The sequence below is a fragment of the Rhinoderma darwinii genome, unplaced genomic scaffold (genome assembly GCF_050947455.1).
Source record: "Rhinoderma darwinii isolate aRhiDar2 unplaced genomic scaffold, aRhiDar2.hap1 Scaffold_51, whole genome shotgun sequence".
NCBI lineage: Eukaryota > Metazoa > Chordata > Amphibia > Anura > Rhinodermatidae > Rhinoderma > Rhinoderma darwinii.
Genome location: NW_027464057.1, coordinates 27,501 through 48,229, shown reverse-complemented (window position 1 = coordinate 48,229; position 20,729 = coordinate 27,501). Strand labels below are relative to the sequence as shown.

Below are 20,729 nucleotides of genomic sequence, written 5' to 3'. Positions count from 1 at the left end.
GCTCTTGTCGTCTGTTTATTTAGTGTGATTTTTGTGATTTGTATGTAAGTTTAGAGGAAGCTCAGAAGGTGGTTGTGTCCTCTGATTCGTCAAGTTTTGTTTCCTCTATTCAGAACACAAACTTTGTTGTCAATTTTTTTGTCTTGATTTGTGTAGAGTTGAAATCTCTGGAGTATTAATAATGACACAGTGATTGTAAAACGTCATCATACGAGAAGGTCGACAAAAACAACAACAACAACAACAACAACAACGACAACAACGACAACGACAACAACGACAACGACGACATGGCTAAAAGCACAGAAGTGAAGATCGCTGTATTTGGCCGAGCTGGAGTTGGCAAGTCTGGTAAGTTTGTAGGTTTTCTATCATGTACATGACATGTTACATGTGTGATGACATCTCCGGCATTTTACTCTTATTATGTTAGGTTTGTATTTATTATGTTTTGGACGTTCTGTTCATTTACTTTGTGTCTTTGCTATTTTTGGGTCTCCTTCACATTCTTTCATATTTTGCCCACTTTTTCAATTCTATCAATGTTTTTTACTCATCCATATTTCTTCCCGTAACCGAGACACTAGAATGGATCAAATATGGACATAAATATTAAATAAAACCGTTCAGCCATAACATTAAAATCGCTGACAGGTGAATGGGATAGCAATGAGAATGCGGTTATAATGGCGCCTGACACGAGGTGGAATATATTATGCAGTGAGTGATCAGTCCGTTTTTGAAGTCTAACGTTGGAAGTAGTGGAGAAATGTAAGAATCTGATCGATTGTGACAAGCGCCAAATTGTGATGTGTGGACGACTGGGTCATCTCCAGAATGTCCGGTCTTGTGGGGTGTTCCCGGTATAAATGGTTAGTACCAATAAAAAGTGGTTGACGGAAGGACGACCCGGGACAGGGCCATGTGGCCCAAGTTCAATGATGCACATGGGGAGCGAAGGCGAGCAGATTTGGTCTGATCTAGCAAATTAGATATTGTAACAAAAAATTGCTGAAAAAGTCAATGCTGATCAGGATAGAAAGGTGTTAGAACACACAGTACATACATTGCAGCTTGTTGTATATGGGGCTGACCCCTGTCCAGTGCTGAAAGCACCAGGCACGAGACGGGAAGAAGGCAAGCCGGCAGCCGGAGCAGTCAAACCGCAGCCACCACCTGCTCAAGGACTGAAAGTGCCGAGAATTCATGAGCCATTTCTTCATTCTTTGTTTCTTATTAATATCTGCAAACCATTTAGAAAGACATTGGGACGGGGCCGATTTCTAGATGCAGGAAAAGACTAGTCCAGCTGCTTATAGTATATACGTGATGCCGCCCATCAGACCTGGAATAATATACAGTAAGAGGGTGAGGGGCTCACAAGCCATGGTTGCGCTGTGTGTAATTGAAGGTATATTCGTTTAGAAAGTTGTTAAAGGCGCAGAATGAGACAGATACGGAATTTGTATACTTTACAGAGCAATAGTGATTACAGAGGAGCGAAACGATTCTACACAAATCAAACTCGGTCTGAATTTCCCCAAAATGGTATATTTGGCAAAATTTGAAACTATTGGGGTTCGCTGTGCATGAGTCGTGGCAAGATGGCGGCCACCGGCGAGCATCAGATGCCATTTTGTAGATTAGAAATAGGATGGCATGACCTTTTGGAGGGCTACTCCATAATGCCTTGCAGGCAATCTTCCCAAAATGCTCAGCAGTTGTTTACCCGTACATGTGGCAGTCACTTTGACATCCAAAGGAGTTGGATTCAGTCCCAGAAGATCTCAGAGTCACATATGTGTTTTCAGGGCAATCGGCACTTGTGATTCGCGGCAACAATTTTGATCGAAATCGGATGGTCAATTCCATTGAATTGAACCCGAAATGAATTTCAGGACGTTCGCTCATCTCTATTAGTGATGCCACAAATAGAATCTGCAGTAAAAGCTTTTGACACAAGTTAAAAATGAGCTGAAGAGCGAAAAAGTGCAAAAAGAGCAATAACCCGGATAAGGGACATGGAGCGTTTCACTTACGTGGGAAAATTTGCAGTCACCTTTATTTAGACTTGAAATGGTCAAATCCTACAAACCAAACCTAAGTCAAAACAATATGGAACTTATCCACCAGATACAAGCGGCCATGGCACATGAATGTAGTCATTGTCCTGTATAGCGGCCCGTCCGCTCCAGATGATACCCGCCTGTCTGTCAGCCGCTCTAGTCTCCGTCACCATGGTGACAGACAGAAAATCACATGGGAGGGTGGGAGAGAACGGGGGATGAAGGCTCCAGTCATGAAGCCAGTAGTTATGGAGATCGCTCTGAATAAGTTGGGAGCCGTGTCCTTAACCCAGAGGGTGGGATGCAGGGTGAGTAGAAAGAGAATGAAGGTACAAGGGGGTTGGGATTTTGTTAAATTGTTAGTGTCAGTTTTCATTTCTTTTCATTTTCGTTTTCTCCTCCCAGAGGAAGTGAATCTTTGGGTTTCCCGCAGAGAAGACTGCAGTCTAATCCCATCCCTTCATTTCTAAAAAAATACAAAACACACATTGAGGAAGCATTTCAGGACAACATTCTGAGTAAGAAAGAGAAAGCATTCTTAACAGTTCCATTTCCCACCATCCCGTTCATATATCATTTGCCTAAAATCCATAAATACCTATCCAACCCCCTTGGCCAACAAATTATTTCAGGGATCGGGTCACTTACCAGCAACCTGACCCACTACATTGACATGCATCTCCAACCTTTCGTCATCAAATTACCATCCTACCTCAAAGACTCCACACATCTTATTAGGGAATTATTTGCACTACAAACCACTTATGATCTAACTGACCACTGGTTCCTAACTGCAGACGTATCATCCTTGTACATGTAATGATGGGGGGTAGGGAAACAGACAAGTGAGCCCTAATCTACCCACCACTCAGTCCCTGCCTACTTGCAACGACCCGCCCTAGGCGACGGGGTACAACTGGGCGACGGTCCCTACGCTCAATAAGTGCACGACAGACAAACAGACAAGGGTACACAGAAGCTAAGGGAAATGGGGCAGTTGCCCACGGCAACACCGTGAGCAACAAGAGTAGTGAACGAGCCAAGTCAAACCAGGAGAGTACGAGGTGCAAACGCAGAGCAGGAGAGTAGTGAACAAGCCGAGTCAAATCAGGAGTGTACGAGGTACCAAACGCAGAGCAGGAGAGTAGTCAGTAAGCCAGGGTCAGTATGAAGCAGGGACAAATAGATCAAGAAGCTGCAGCAGGGCCAGGAAACCACACGAGAAGAATCACAAGCAAAGGAGGAACAGGAAAGGCAGGTATAAATAGACAGAGGGTGGGAGCTAGCTCCGTCTGGCCAGGCTGTGATAGGCTCTCCCACTCCTAAGCCTGCCATCCTGAGTGGTGGAAGATGGAGTCAGTCTCACAGACATAGAAGCAGGTGCAGACTGATTACCTATGGGCGTAGATACAGAAGCTGTGCCTGGAAGATCCTTTACAGTACACTAATATTCCACATGATTTAGGTACAGAGGCAATTTTGTCGTTTCTGATAACGGATGCACGTCTCCCGAACAAACAAATCAATTTTTTTATAAATAGCATTGATTTTATACTCACTCATAACATCTTCACTTTCGAATGAAATTTTTTTAAACAGACCAAAGGTTGTGCGATGGGATCACGTTTTGCCCCAACGTACGCTAATTTGTACATGGGAGCTTTTGAAAACATATACATTTTTGGTGATCATATGTATAAAGACATCATCTTCTATAAGCGTTATATTGACGACCTCATTTTCATCATAAAAGGTGATCCAACCGTGATTACCAATTTCATGAAACACTTAAATGACAACACCTTTGGAATCTCTTTTTCACATGAGTGCTCTGTCAGCAAAACTGACTTCTTGGATCTCACAATTGAGAAAAAGGGTCGCATGTTAACAAACCCCACTTTAAAGGGGTTGATGTAAACAGCTACCTGAACTTCAGGAGTGCCCACTACCCACCCTGGCTGAAGAATGTACCCTTTGGCCAGTTTAAGAGGATTAGAAAGAATTGTTCCAATAACCAAGATTTCCAAAAAGAATGTAATTTACTGAGGAAAAGGTTCAAAGAAAAGAACTTCCCCTCCAGCCTGATCATAGGCGCTGGAACCAGAGCAAAATCACTTACACAACTGGATTGCCTAAACTCTCGAACCATTACCACAAATAAGTCAGGTGACTTCAGATGCAATTTCGTAACTACTTTCAATAAAGGGAGTAAACTGATAAGCTCCACATTGCAAAAACATTGGCACATTCTCACTAATGACCAATACATGAAAGATCTTATTCCAATAAGACCCAAGATCACCTATTGGAGGGCGAAAACTTTGAGGAACCTCATTGCACCCAGCAAATTACGCACTGTCCAACAGCACCCCCCTAAAACACCTCTGACTACCTACGGCTCGTTCCGTTGTGGGAAAACAAGATGCCTATGTTGTTTGAATATCAATACCAAGACATCCCATTTTACATCTTTGGTAACTAATGAAAGTTTCGCAATAAAAAGCTTTTTGAATTGTGGCAGCAGCGATGTGGTCTACTTACTACAATGCACATGCAACCTCCAATATGTAGGGCGCACAACCCAAACCCTTAGGGATAGGATGAATAAACATAGGTTTAATGTTAAAAATGGTTATCTGAAACATAGCGTATCCCGACATTGCGCTCTGGAACATAAATGCAATTTTGATGTCCTGACAGTCACTCCCATTGAAAGCATCCCGTGTGAACTTTCTGACAGATTTACCAGACTTATACAGAGGGAGAATTTCTGGATCTATAAGTTGGGGACCTTACATCCTAATGGGCTTAATGACATCACGGAATCTTCATTAGATTAATTCCACAATTCTATCTCCCTTCCCATTGTCTAATAATATCCCCGGCTCCAGCAACTGTATCTTAACAACTGTCCTATTTTTTAAACAATCTCCTCTTGGCATATTTTCAGTATATTTTCATTGTACTTATCATCCCATTGTCAATCTAATAATACGTCTTGTTTAAATTGTATTTCAGCAACTATATTATTATTACTATACTATTTATATATTATTATTATTACTATACTATTGCTATATTATTATTATTATTACTATACTATTTATATATTATTATTACTATACTATTGCTATATTATTATTATTATTACTATACTATTTATATATTATTACTATACTATTTATATATTATTATTATTACTATACTATTGCTATATTATTATTATTATTACTATACTATTTATATATTATTATTACTATACTATTGCTATATTATTATTATTATTACTATACTATTTATATATTATTATTACTATACTATTGCTATATTATTATTACTATACTATTTATATATTATTATTACTATACTATTGCTATATTATTATTACTATACTATTGCTATATTATTATTACTATACTATTGCTATATTATTATTACTATACTATTTATATATTATTATTACTATACTATTGCTATATTATTATTACTATACTATTGTTATATTATTATTATTATTACTATACTATTTATATATTATTATTACTATACTACTGCTATATTATTATTATTATTACTATACTATTTATATATTATTATTACTATACTACTGCTATATTATTATTATTATTACTATACTACTGCTATATTATTATTATTATTACTATACTATTTATATATTATTATTACTATACTATTGCTATATTATTATTATTATTATTATTACTATACTATTGTTATATTATTATTATTATTACTATACTATTGCTATATTATTATTATTATTACTATACTATTTATATATTATTATTACTATACTATTGCTATATTATTATTATTATTATTATTACTATACTATTGCTATATTATTATTATTATTATTATTATTATTACTATACTATTGCTATATTATTATTATTATTATTATTATTATTATTATTACTATACTATTGTTATATTATTATTATTATTACTATACTATTTATATATTATTATTACTATACTATTGCTATATTATTATTATTATTATTATTATTATTATTATTACTATACTATTGTTATATTATTATTATTATTACTATACTATTGCTATATTATTATTACTATACTATTTATATATTATTATTACTATACTATTGCTATATTATTATTACTATACTATTGTTATATTATTATTATTATTACTATACTATTTATATATTATTATTACTATACTACTGCTATATTATTATTATTATTACTATACTATTTATATATTATTATTACTATACTATTGCTATATTATTATTATTATTACTATACTATTTATATATTATTATTACTATACTACTGCTATATTATTATTATTATTACTATACTATTTATATATTATTATTACTATACTATTGCTATATTATTATTATTATTACTATACTATTTATATATTATTATTACTATACTATTGCTATATTATTATTATTATTATTATTACTATACTATTGCTATATTATTATTATTATTATTATTACTATACTATTGCTATATTATTATTATTATTATTATTACTATACTATTGCTATATTATTATTATTATTATTATTACTATACTATTGCTATATTATTATTATTATTATTATTATTATTATTACTATACTATTGTTATATTATTATTATTATTACTATACTATTTATATATTATTATTACTATACTATTGCTATATTATTATTATTATTATTATTATTATTACTATACTATTGCTATATTATTATTATTATTACTATACTATTTATATATTATTATTACTATACTATTTATATATTATTATTACTATACTATTGCTATATTATTATTATTATTATTATTACTATACTATTGCTATATTATTATTATTATTATTATTACTATACTATTGCTATATTATTATTATTATTATTATTATTATTATTACTATACTATTGTTATATTATTATTATTATTATTACTATACTATTTATATATTATTATTACTATACTATTGCTATATTATTATTATTATTATTATTATTATTACTATACTATTGCTATATTATTATTATTATTATTATTACTATACTATTGCTATATTATTATTATTATTATTATTATTATTATTACTATACTATTGTTATATTATTATTATTATTACTATACTATTTATATATTATTATTACTATACTATTGCTATATTATTATTATTATTATTATTATTATTACTATACTATTGTTATATTATTATTATTATTACTATACTATTGCTATATTATTATTATTATTATTATTACTATACTATTGCTATATTATTATTATTATTATTATTATTACTATACTATTGTTATATTATTATTATTATTACTATACTATTTATATATTATTATTACTATACTATTGCTATATTATTATTATTATTATTATTACTATACTATTGCTATATTATTATTATTATTACTATACTATTTATATATTATTATTACTATACTATTTATATATTATTATTACTATACTATTGCTATATTATTATTATTATTATTATTACTATACTATTGCTATATTATTATTATTATTATTATTACTATACTATTGTTATATTATTATTATTATTACTATACTATTTATATATTATTATTACTATACTATTGCTATATTATTATTATTATTATTATTATTATTACTATACTATTGTTATATTATTATTATTATTACTATACTATTGCTATATTATTATTATTATTATTATTACTATACTATTGCTATATTATTATTATTATTATTATTATTACTATACTATTGTTATATTATTATTATTATTACTATACTATTTATATATTATTATTACTATACTATTGCTATATTATTATTATTATTATTATTATTATTACTATACTATTGTTATATTATTATTATTATTACTATACTATTGCTATATTATTATTATTATTATTATTACTATACTATTGCTATATTATTATTATTATTATTATTATTACTATACTATTGTTATATTATTATTATTATTACTATACTATTTATATATTATTATTACTATACTATTGCTATATTATTATTATTATTATTATTACTATACTATTGTTATATTATTATTATTATTACTATACTATTGCTATATTATTATTACTATACTATTTATATATTATTATTACTATACTATTGCTATATTATTATTATTATTATTATTACTATACTATTGCTATATTATTATTATTATTATTATTACTATACTATTGCTATATTATTATTATTATTATTATTATTATTATTATTACTATACTATTGTTATATTATTATTATTATTACTATACTATTTATATATTATTATTACTATACTATTGCTATATTATTATTATTATTATTATTATTATTATTACTATACTATTGTTATATTATTATTATTATTACTATACTATTTATATATTATTATTACTATACTATTTATATATTATTATTACTATACTATTGCTATATTATTATTATTATTATTATTACTATACTATTGCTATATTATTATTATTATTATTATTACTATACTATTGCTATATTATTATTATTATTATTATTATTATTACTATACTATTGTTATATTATTATTATTATTACTATACTATTTATATATTATTATTACTATACTATTGCTATATTATTATTATTATTATTATTATTATTACTATACTATTGTTATATTATTATTATTATTACTATACTATTGCTATATTATTATTACTATACTATTTATATATTATTATTACTATACTATTGCTATATTATTATTACTATACTATTGTTATATTATTATTATTATTACTATACTATTTATATATTATTATTACTATACTATTTATATATTATTATTACTATACTATTTATATATTATTACTATACTATTTATATATTATTATTACTATACTATTTATATATTATTATTACTATACTATTGCTATATTATTATTATTATTACTATACTATTTATATATTATTATCACTATACTACTGCTATATTATTATTATTATTATTATTATTATTATTACTATACTATTGCTATATTATTATTATTATTATTATTACTATACTATTGCTATATTATTATTATTATTATTATTATTATTACTATACTATTGTTATATTATTATTATTATTATTACTATACTATTTATATATTATTATTACTATACTATTGCTATATTATTATTATTATTATTATTATTATTATTACTATACTATTGTTATATTATTATTATTATTACTATACTATTTATATATTATTATTACTATACTACTGCTATATTATTATTATTATTACTATACTATTTATATATTATTATCACTATACTACTGCTATATTATTATTATTATTACTATACTATTGCTATATTATTATTATTATTACTATACTATTTATATATTATTATTACTATACTATTTATATATTATTATTACTATACTATTGCTATATTATTATTATTATTATTATTATTATTACTATACTATTGTTATATTATTATTATTATTACTATACTATTTATATATTATTATTACTATACTATTGCTATATTATTATTATTATTATTATTATTATTACTATACTATTGCTATATTATTATTATTATTACTATACTATTTATATATTATTATTACTATACTATTTATATATTATTATTACTATACTATTGCTATATTATTATTATTATTATTATTATTATTATTACTATACTATTGTTATATTATTATTATTATTACTATACTATTTATATATTATTATTACTATACTACTGCTATATTATTATTATTATTACTATACTATTTATATATTATTATCACTATACTACTGCTATATTATTATTATTATTACTATACTATTGCTATATTATTATTATTATTACTATACTATTTATATATTATTATTACTATACTACTGCTATATTATTATTATTATTATTACTATACTATTGCTATATTATTATTATTATTACTATACTATTTATATATTATTATTACTATACTATTTATATATTATTATTACTATACTATTGCTATATTATTATTATTATTATTATTATTACTATACTATTGTTATATTATTATTATTATTACTATACTATTTATATATTATTATTACTATACTACTGCTATATTATTATTATTATTACTATACTATTTATATATTATTATTACTATACTATTGCTATATTATTATTATTATTATTATTATTACTATACTATTGCTATATTATTATTATTATTACTATACTATTTATATATTATTATTACTATACTATTGCTATATTATTATTATTATTATTATTATTATTATTATTACTATACTATTGTTATATTATTATTATTATTACTATACTATTTATATATTATTATTACTATACTACTGCTATATTATTATTATTATTACTATACTATTGCTATATTATTATTATTATTACTATACTATTTATATATTATTATTACTATACTATTGCTATATTATTATTATTATTACTATACTATTTATATATTATTATTACTATACTATTGCTATATTATTATTATTATTACTATACTATTTATATATTATTATTACTATACTATTGCTATATTATTATTATTATTATTATTACTATACTATTGCTATATTATTATTATTATTATTATTATTATTATTACTATACTATTGCTATATTATTATTATTATTACTATACTATTTATATATTATTATTACTATACTATTGCTATATTATTATTATTATTATTATTACTATACTATTGCTATATTATTATTATTATTATTATTACTATACTATTGCTATATTATTATTACTATACTATTTATATATTATTATTACTATACTATTTATATATTATTATTACTATACTATTTATATATTATTATTACTATACTATTGCTATATTATTATTATTATTATTACCCTTGTATTATCATTGTTTTATTATTCTGTTTTTTTATTATTCTGTTTTTTTATTATTCTGTTTTCCAAACAAATGACTATCGTAATACTATATTTTATGCATACACTTATCTCTCTCTCTCAACGGAGCATTTCGATATTTTAATACTTTAATATTTTGATATTTTAATAGCCTAGTATCTAATATTCTATTAATTGCGATGATTATGAAGCACAAATGTTTATTAATATAAAAAGATAGGTTTGCACCTCCCATTCATCTCCCCTCTGTACTTTGCTCCGTGTGGTGCGGTTTGCGGTCCACCGTGCGTTTCATGGACATCTGGCCCTCATGAGTTGCCATGATGGTTGTCATGACGCCCATACAACGCCATTTTTTTGTGCGTTCCATGGTGCGTTCCAAGGTCCTTGTTTGTGATGGCTCCCGGAGGCGTGACCTCCCTCTATCCGATAAACAGTAAGGAGTCTTTGATATTATATGTTCCATATTTATATCATATTCATCTAATCACATACGCTATTTACCTCATTTTTTCGATGAAATTTATTAAATATTAAATATGAATTATTTTAGCTTTTTAACATGAACTGACTGTTATTTCCGGGCTTCGTACCCAGCACTTGATCTATGTCGGTTAGGTCACACTGCTACACACGGACCATCCATATGCCACCTTGCCCTTTTTTTTTAATTTTTTTCCAACTTTATAAACAAGAGTTGTTTCTGTGACCTTTCCCCGTTTTTGGCGTTTTTTTTTACTGAATTGGCCCTATCACTGTTCACTTGTATGTGTATATATATGCATGATCTTGTACTGTATGTGTTATCTGCCTGAGGAAGACGCCAGTCCGGTGTTGAAACGCGTAGCAATCTGTTTACCTTGCTTTTATGCAATAAACCAACTTTTATCAACCAAGCAGCGACTACAGTATCCCTCTTTTTTCTTTTCTTTTCAATTTTCTTGTGTGTTTGTAAGGGTGCACCCGTACTTACCTCTCCCCGTGGGCCAACGCAGGGACACGGTCTTGTCGGGCGGCTCGGGAGTTCGGCTCCGGAGCGTCTTGGGTGTCATGGCGACAGCCATGACGCATGCGCCCAGCGGTGAAGCAGGGCTAAGTCTCGCGATGCCGGGACTTGGGGCAGAGGAGGAGAACCGGATGAGGAGGGAGGTCAGAAGAGGCGGGTGGAAGTGAGAGAGCGCGGCTGGAGAGGAGAGTGGAGGAAGGAGCAGAGGGAACAAGAGAGAGAGAACGCTAAAGGGGGAAAGTAAGGGCAGGTGACCGACCCCAGCAGAACGACCAGAGAGGAACCCCCAGCGTGGTTACAGGAGGCTGAGGCACATAGGGCTACCGGATCAGTGACAGCAAGGAAGGAAATCAGTGTGCCAGCAGCAGAGGACCGACAGGAGGAACGTGTCTCCCTGCAGTGGAGAGAGAGAAGCAGGGGGTGCACCCAAACAGAGGACTGATCGAAGCAGGAGCGGATTGGAGTATCAGCATCCGCTACAGGTGCCGGCCACACCCCGTAGCCCCTAACCAGGACCCTCAGACCTTCCCAGGGACAATACCAGTACCCGAATTACAGTCCGCCCCTCCAAGAGAAGTACGGCCCTCGTTTATCCGGGTCACAGAGTACATGAAAGACTAGCCTTACAATCCGCAGATGATTTAGCCTGAATTAGGCCTAGTACAGGCTTCCTACCTCATTAACCGCGCCAGTGTCCTGCGTGTCTTCCACCGTGTAACAACTGTAATATTTGCATGGAACTGTTGTTGATGAATCACCGCCTGTAACATTTGCATGGAACTGTTGTTGATGAATCTTGTTGGATCAGGAGCAGACGGAAGGAACGGTCGGGTTGACGGGACTTTATTGGACTATTAGCTGGACTTTGTGTAAACCTTAGCGTCAACCCGCAGGTTCAGTTGCGTCCTAGGGGGTCCACCGCTTGGACCGCCGACTGAGGAGAGAGAGGGTTTGTCGCGAAAGGTAGCGGATAGCTCCGCAAGGACCCGTGATGGTGCCAGTAGGTACGGGTAGCTCACTGATTCCCACGACGCGACCCATGGGCCGGGAGTGTGACTCTTACCCTAGGGTAGGCTGTCAGTAGTGGGTAGCTCCCACCGTGACCGACGGCGGCGTGACCATAGCCAAGCATGGCAACGTGGAGTCAGGCACAACCTCTCTCCGGGGCACTTCCAGCGGGATCGAAGTCCTCAACCTCAGGGTTCCTGTCTGCTCCATAGAAGAGAATTTCCTGTTACCTGTTCATTGCAGTAAAGAAGTTGAACAAAAGAAGTTGTATATCTTGCCTTGCATACCGACAGTTGTAGTTCCCCCTACATGTTGTCTTTCAATAAAGCTGCAGGCCTGTTTCCCCCCCATCCCCTCTTTCCCTGAACCTATCCCTGGGTACCTGAACTAGTCCAGACGGTGGCTGTGGCTTCAGCACGGATGGAGGCCGGTGCAGCAGGTAGCACCAGATGTGGCGAGCAGTATCCGATGTGGCAGAAGACACTGGACGTGGCAGAAGACACTGGTCGTGGCAGAAGACACTGGACGTGACAAACGACAGCAGGTGCAGTAGACATGACTCCAACACTGGTAGGCACAGGAACAGTACGGGATACAGGAACAGGCAACAGGGCACGGGTAACAACTGGAACGGGAAATACTAAGGGGCCATTTGCAAGACAGACTGGGATAAACTAACAACACTCAGGCAAGGATCGGAAAGGGCTGGGGCCTTCTTATAGGCCAGGAAATCATGGGACACAGCAGAATGGAGTGGAAGTGAGCGCTGGTATTTCCTAGAGATGGGGACCAGCGCTCACGGATCCATAGCTGCGGGCGTCGGGAGGTGAGTAAACCTGACGGCCTGTGGCCATGGACGCTATACCTCTACCCCTTTGAGGTGTTACAACAGATAAACCCAGTGTCCTAACAGCTTCGGCTGCCTCCTACTCTCAAAATCCCCAACTCGTTCCATGTGTCCCTCCTAAAGCCTGTGGTCCTGAACCGCTACAGTAAATATTCTAGTTGCTCCCAGCGATTCTTCTGACGTCTTCGAGGTGAAGGAGATCCTGGACTACAAGAGAGTAGGAGGAAAGACTTTGTATCTGGTGGACTGGAAAGGGTTTGGTCCTGAGGAGGGGTCCTGGGAGCCAGAAGAGAACATCAATGCTCCAACTTTCGTCAAGAGGTTCCTCCTACGCTCTGGACCTAAAAAGAGGGGGCTTAAGGAGGGAGTACTGTTGTACTCACTGGCAGCCGTGACTGTGGGACACTGAACGCTTGCCAGGTTCTCCCTCCCAGGAGACATCAGAACTCGCAGCTACACTCTGCTACTCCTGCCCCTAGGGTGCACGCGGTCATCCCCAGCCTTAAAAGGCCAGAGCGTGCACTAACAAATTGTACCCCAACCTATCCCCTTACACCCTGGACTATATAAAGGGCCCTGCCATTCCACTCCTTACCTGAGCATTGTTGTTGTTGTCTTCCCATGTTAGTTAAACAAATGGTCCCTTAGTTGTATCCTATTCCCAGTGTTCCTGTATCCTGTAACTGTGTTTGTTCCTGGACTGAATTCTAATGTTGGAGTCATGTCTGTTCCATCTGACACGTCCAGTGTCATTTGCCACGCCAAACATCATCTGCCAAGCCTAGCTTCATCTGTGCCACGAATCATCTGTGCCAAAGCTACATCTCGTGTCTGTCTGGACTCTCATACAGGTTTTCTTGTGCTAAGACTTTTGCATTCACTGTTTGGCCAGCTGCCACTCCACTACAGCAGGGCGGCATGGTGGGTCCACATACCCCAGAATCGCGACACAATATATGATATAACATCTGCACTTTCCAGTATGCGGGGTGTACATTATACAACGTAACATCTGCACTTTAGAATATGGAGAGGGTGTACAATACATGATGTAACATCTGCACTTTAAAGTATGTGGGGTGTACAACCCACAAACTGAATACTAGGGGAACATATTTTTGGGGTAGACACCACTCCTAATCCCCTCAATTGCAGTCTCTTTTCAGCAGAGAATTCTATTGGATCCTCACACTTGAGACCAGGCATCCCCAAGGTTTAAGTTACCATCATGATTTCATGTATATCTACTGAATCATCACGTCGCCTTTATTCTGTTACCTTTTATTGAAATTCACTTAGATATGTATATATAGTGTTCATTTTTCTTTACTTCTCCCATGTAACCCACGTAGATAATGTAATCCATGCTCAGGTAGGGTGTCTTCTGGTCCGGTGCTTCCTCCAGAGGAGTCTTCTTTATTTATGTGTAGATCTTACAGGGCTTCACATGTGTTTTTTGGAGCTTTGAATAAGGACTCGTTTTCTTCAGTCCGAAATGCGTAAGCGGTTCTGACCCCCCCTTTATGGAGTGTACACGTCCATGTTTTTAACATGTTATTATGTATAAAGATTTTTTATTTTTAAAATTCACTTGGCTGCTGAAACCACCTATTGTTTTTTCTAAACTGTAAAGGTGACTGCATGGCGAAGGGCTAGATTTTATACACCTTTCGTAATGGAACTGAATGAAACACCGTTCTATTCTAAAAGTCTCTAATATAACCCTAGTATATATGGATGGATTGATGCAATGTGATTGATACAATGTCTCTTCTTCTCCTCATACAGAAACAAAGTGTAAGGAGAAGAATAGAGGCTGGAGATTTGTGGCCAGAGGTTTATAAATAAGTCCTGCTGTGATTTTGTTCTCACAGCAATCACACGATTAGAGACCACATAGATTGGTCCTTGATCTTTGCCCAGTTCCCGGGTACCGGGCTGTGTGCACGCGATTGCGCAAGAGCAGTCCAGGAAGCGCCACCATATATCTACTATGCGTGGTCTTCAGGGACTAGGTCCGCCGTGTATATATGGCACACGGTTGTGAAGCAGTTAAAAGGTGAGCTTCTTCAACAAGGACAATGGCATCATCAAGTCTTTTTTTTTTTGGCCAGTCTGACTTATTCTCATGTAGGCAGTTCTTTACATTTACAGTCCTTTTCTGAACATTCTGTAATCTAGGGACAACAGGAACTAAGGATGGAGTCTTTAGATTAATCCTAATTTGTTTTAAAGGATTTGTCATACTAGAGAACTTTTTGTGCACATGTGACCCATGGATCCCTTGAACATAATATTATGGGTGTAAAAGTTCTGGAAACATTAGAATACCTCATTTCTTTGATCGGGGATTTTTATGAGAATAATTCATCTGTTTGTTTTTTTTACCTTTCCTGACCTTCTATTTTCTCTCACACAATTTAAGTGTCTTGTGAGTTCAAGTTTCTAGGAAATTTCCCACAATGTGATGTAGGGGAAACTCGCTGCTTGTGTCATGTGAGGTTCCTAATGCTGATAATGGAGGAGGTGCAGTCATGATGTGAGACTTGTAAAGATGCTCACTCACATTTATTAACACAAGAGAATGTCCTATCCACCTTTAGGTCCGTAGATCCCCAGAAACATGTGAACTTGGATCAGCTAAACGTTCATTTCCATAAGTAAAGAGGATAAGCAGCCGCCAGGCACCTCTAGCACCATGTGGCCCCCTGGGGAACAAAAGATGAAACATACAAAAATATGATAAAAATCCAACCTCCTCTCCTTTCCCTTGGTAAGAGGAGCTGTACCTCTCAGGCTGTCCTATATGTATATATATATATATATATATATAGAGAGATATATATATATATATATATAGAGAGAGAGATAAGTTCTATTTGAGAGCAGTGAAATATCTAGAATGAAATTGTCTCTGCCCTCCATCTATTCAGATTTCCTATGAGGGTCAGAGAAGGAACGCTGATAGAGCGGACATGACTATATGACTGTACAATGAAAACATCAAACATGTTATCCAGACAACTTCTCCGGCCATCTTTGGGCTTCATTTGACTTTAGTGTGAAAGATAAAAATTGATATTAGATTTATTGTTTCCTCAGCTCTCCTGGTGAGATTTCTAACCAAACGATTCATCTGGGAATATGACCCGACTTTAGGTAAGATTCATCTATTGTGTAACTTTGTATGACATTTAGAATTAAGGACTTCAACCTACTTTTATGCTTGTAAAATACATATATGTTAATTGTCAATGCTCCATTAAATAGAGATCTCATTGGATTTTATCCCAGTTTATGTCTTTCCTCAGTGAACTCTTGATAAGGACGCAGTGCCCCAGAATTAACCAGTTGCCAAATCATTAGTCCACTCTATTGGTTTGTTTGATATTGGCAATATAAACTGCTCTTTCAGAAGGCAGGATATGCCCTACAATGTCACCCGAATATACTCATACATAAAAATGCCATTCCTTGATACTAAAGTGAAAAAAATCCCGGGACACACCATTTTGCTTTGCCTTGTTTCTTGTGTTTATTTTTGAGACGCGTTTCGGCTTATGTTCAGCCTTTCTCAATCGTCGACAGGTGTTGCATTACCCAGGCACACCTATGGGTTTGCCTTTGCGCTGGATTATCTGATAGGAACCTTCAGTTTCCCCATTTTTGAAGGTGGAATTTTAATGGAACTGTGTTGTAGTTAGATATTCCTACCGAGGTGTACTAAATATTCTGATTGTTAATAGTGGGTTAATTGAGAGCATCCTTAAAATTATGCTGATGTAAATTTGTCACCTGGGGTATTTGATAGCTGGGTGCTGCTCCCATTATATATTGGGGAGGATTTACAAAGCAAAATGTGGCAGAATATTGGCTGAAATTGGCCCAAAAAACTGTTGGACATAACATGCACCAAATTTATTATGTTTTTTAGAAACATGTTACACCACACTAAAAAGTTTTCTAAAAAGTCTAGAGAAAGCAGTGTGGTTAAGGCCCTGTTCACACAGAGTATTTTGACGAGCTTTTTGGAGTGGAAACCGCTCCGCAAAACTCGTCCAAAACTGGCCGAAAATGCCTCCCATTGATTTCAATGGGAGGCAGGGGCGGTATTATCCCGCGAGCGGTAAAACTGCCTCGCGGAAGAAAGAGGGGACATGCCCTATCTTCGCGCGTTCACGCCTCTGACCTCCCAATGACATCAATGGGAGGCAGAGAAAGCGTATTTCGCTGTTTTTTGCCCGTAGCACTCAATGGGCGCGAGCGAAAAACGCAGCAAAAATCGCGGCAAACGCCGTGCAGGAAGGTCAACATCTGCCTCAAATCCCAAACGGAATTTTTCGGCAGAATTTTTCTCCTGAAAAAAACTCAGTGTGAACAGGGCCTAAGAGTGGTAAAATGCGCTAGATTTATTAATAGCATTCGCCATTCTTTTGTCAAGAAATATTGATGTAAAGTATGGAAGCCATGACATGGAATAAAGAAGAGGAAACGGTCTAACATATCTAGTAAATTGCGTTAAATGTACCATACAGTGTCCATTACTGTGACTAATTTGGTGCAGTTTCTGCCTGTCCGTTTTTTTTCCTGTCTCAATGTAGGACAGTATTAATAATTCTCCCGCTTTGTGTTTATACATCTGCTGAACATGACCGAGCAGTCAATGATCCATGTAGTAAGAACCTGAACAGGTTTGTTCTGAAATCTTATTGTGGATTCGGATTCCTGTCTCTGCTTTGTCCAATAAACCTTTCGGTTATGGACCAGGGCAAGAGGGCAACAGGGCAGTTCTTAGATACTTTTGGTGACAGTGTATAAAAAAATGATCAGGGCTCATAACCTGGAATAAAAGCCGAGGATAAACCCAGGATCTTGTCTAAGCAAACATAGCACTTTTATTATATCCCCTGTGTCCTACTCCCGGGAATCGAAATAATGACATTCACTTTAATAATAAGTCTGTATGAATTCAGCATCAGTTGTTAGAGACATAAATCATTTATACACAACGTATCCTGACATCCGGGGAACGCATGGAATTAACAGTCAGAGGTGTAACGTGAAGATCCTGGGCCCAATGAAAGTTCTGTCCCAGGGCCCCCACCGATCATGTGCCATTTATAACACCGGTGTCTTCTTATGTGGCAGAGGGGCACCGGCTGTGACTGCTCCCTCTGTAACCCTATAGCTATGCCCCTGCTAACAGTTGTATCATAATACTTCAAATCAGACCAAAATGATGCTGAGCACTGAAGATACCATAATGGACACGTTCTATCTGGGGTCCCTTATTAAGAGCTGCAAATTATTCCCCACATTTTGTTTCCCATCAGAATCCACATACCGGCATCAGACAACAATAGACGATGAAGCCGTTTCCATGGAGTTGCTGGACACAGCCGGTCAGGTAAAACATTTTGTCATCTAGCTATTAACTCTTTAAGGTCTAACCTATTTTGGGCCATTAGGACCAAGCATTCTTTTCCATTGTCTAATGGCCGATTTAGATAATTATCTGCCAACTGTCGGTGCCATTTCAGCCATACAAAACCTCTACTGCCTGGCGGCGCCCATACACAATAAGCAAAGCTTGGCCGACATTGGCAGAATCGGCTGATCTACTGTATATGGGAGTTTCCCAATTTCTGAAAGAGGGATGGGGCTTTTGGGATTTGGACTTGCCCGATACTTTGTTCCTACAGGAGATAAGCCGCTGCTGGAAAGGTCTGGCTGTGGTTTATTCCTATCTCCCGTAAACATGCATGCCAGGCCGAGCCACGTGTGCAGGTTTATGGGATCATTAACTACTATTTCATGTGTATGGCCACCCGTACTCAGAATTTAATGCACTGTGTTGATTTTATTAGTGGCAAATGGGAGAAAGTTGGAGGGTTTATAAAACGATTTGAGACTTTTTATATCTCAGCATACTCTGCTTAAACATTTTAATAATCAGAAGAAGAATTATAAAGCATTCTCCACCAGTATAGTAGAGCTTAGAGAATATTACAACACTATAAATAAAAAAGAAATAATAACGTCAGCACTTTACAGCCGCGATGACCCTCGTCTGCTGGACATTGGAGCTTGTAAGTTCCAGCATTGTCCTTGCTATGGAGGATTTCATTGCGTTTTACTGCACAACCAGATCCCGACTGGAGAAGTAAATGCTCGTGTGTCATCAGCAATGAATTACTAATAGAAAATCTGCCTCTTCTGCTCCCACGCAGGAATCAAGGGTTTCTATTGAAAACATCAGGAACAGGCGTCCTTGGGAAAAATCTCGGAAAGTGCATGTATTGTTTTCCATCTAGCGTATAAGAGACGCAGAGGTGCCCGCAGGGGTCTTTCTACTCGTGTTATAGATTCGATTTTTTTGTTTTACATTTAACTCTGCATTGTGTATGTCTGATGGTTACTGGCAAATATTATAAGGCTGAACCCCCTCTCTCTAACCCACCCCCACAGGATAGCCCTCCAGCACCCTGACACTGCGGCCGGCTGAGGCTGGCTGTTTTGCTTGCTATGTACTCCTAGGCGATAACACACACGTGGCCCCTAACGCTACTGTAACTGGGCTGACTGAGTGGCTCCGGCCTGTTCTCTACATCGGATCCAGATCTGCACGGCGGTAACTTATAGTGTGTTCCTGAATTGTGCTTCCCATTCCCTAAGAGGAGAGTTTTGCTTAGACAATGTCATTTTTGCTATTGCTGCGCGTACAACTGCGACATTTTTCACTATTCATTGATCACCACGAATGGTCTAATTTTGTTTCAAATCTTGAAAACAGAGGCAGCATTTCTTACACATACTACCCCCCTCTCCCTCCTTATTCTTCCTTGATCATGAAT

The 20,729-nt window shown here is 34.3% G+C and overlaps 1 protein-coding gene across 1 annotated transcript in view; it reads left to right on the top strand.

The window, feature by feature from the left end:
- The first annotated feature begins 290 nt into the window (after positions 1 to 290).
- Positions 291 to 20,729, top strand: part of LOC142720884 (ras-related and estrogen-regulated growth inhibitor) — a 29,442-nt gene continuing 9,003 nt past the window's right edge. The window contains exons 1-3 of the mRNA XM_075848818.1: positions 291 to 351; positions 16,978 to 17,034; positions 19,209 to 19,282. Of these exons, the coding sequence (XP_075704933.1) occupies positions 291 to 351; positions 16,978 to 17,034; positions 19,209 to 19,282 (192 nt within the window). The remainder of the gene's footprint in view (positions 352 to 16,977; positions 17,035 to 19,208; positions 19,283 to 20,729) is intronic.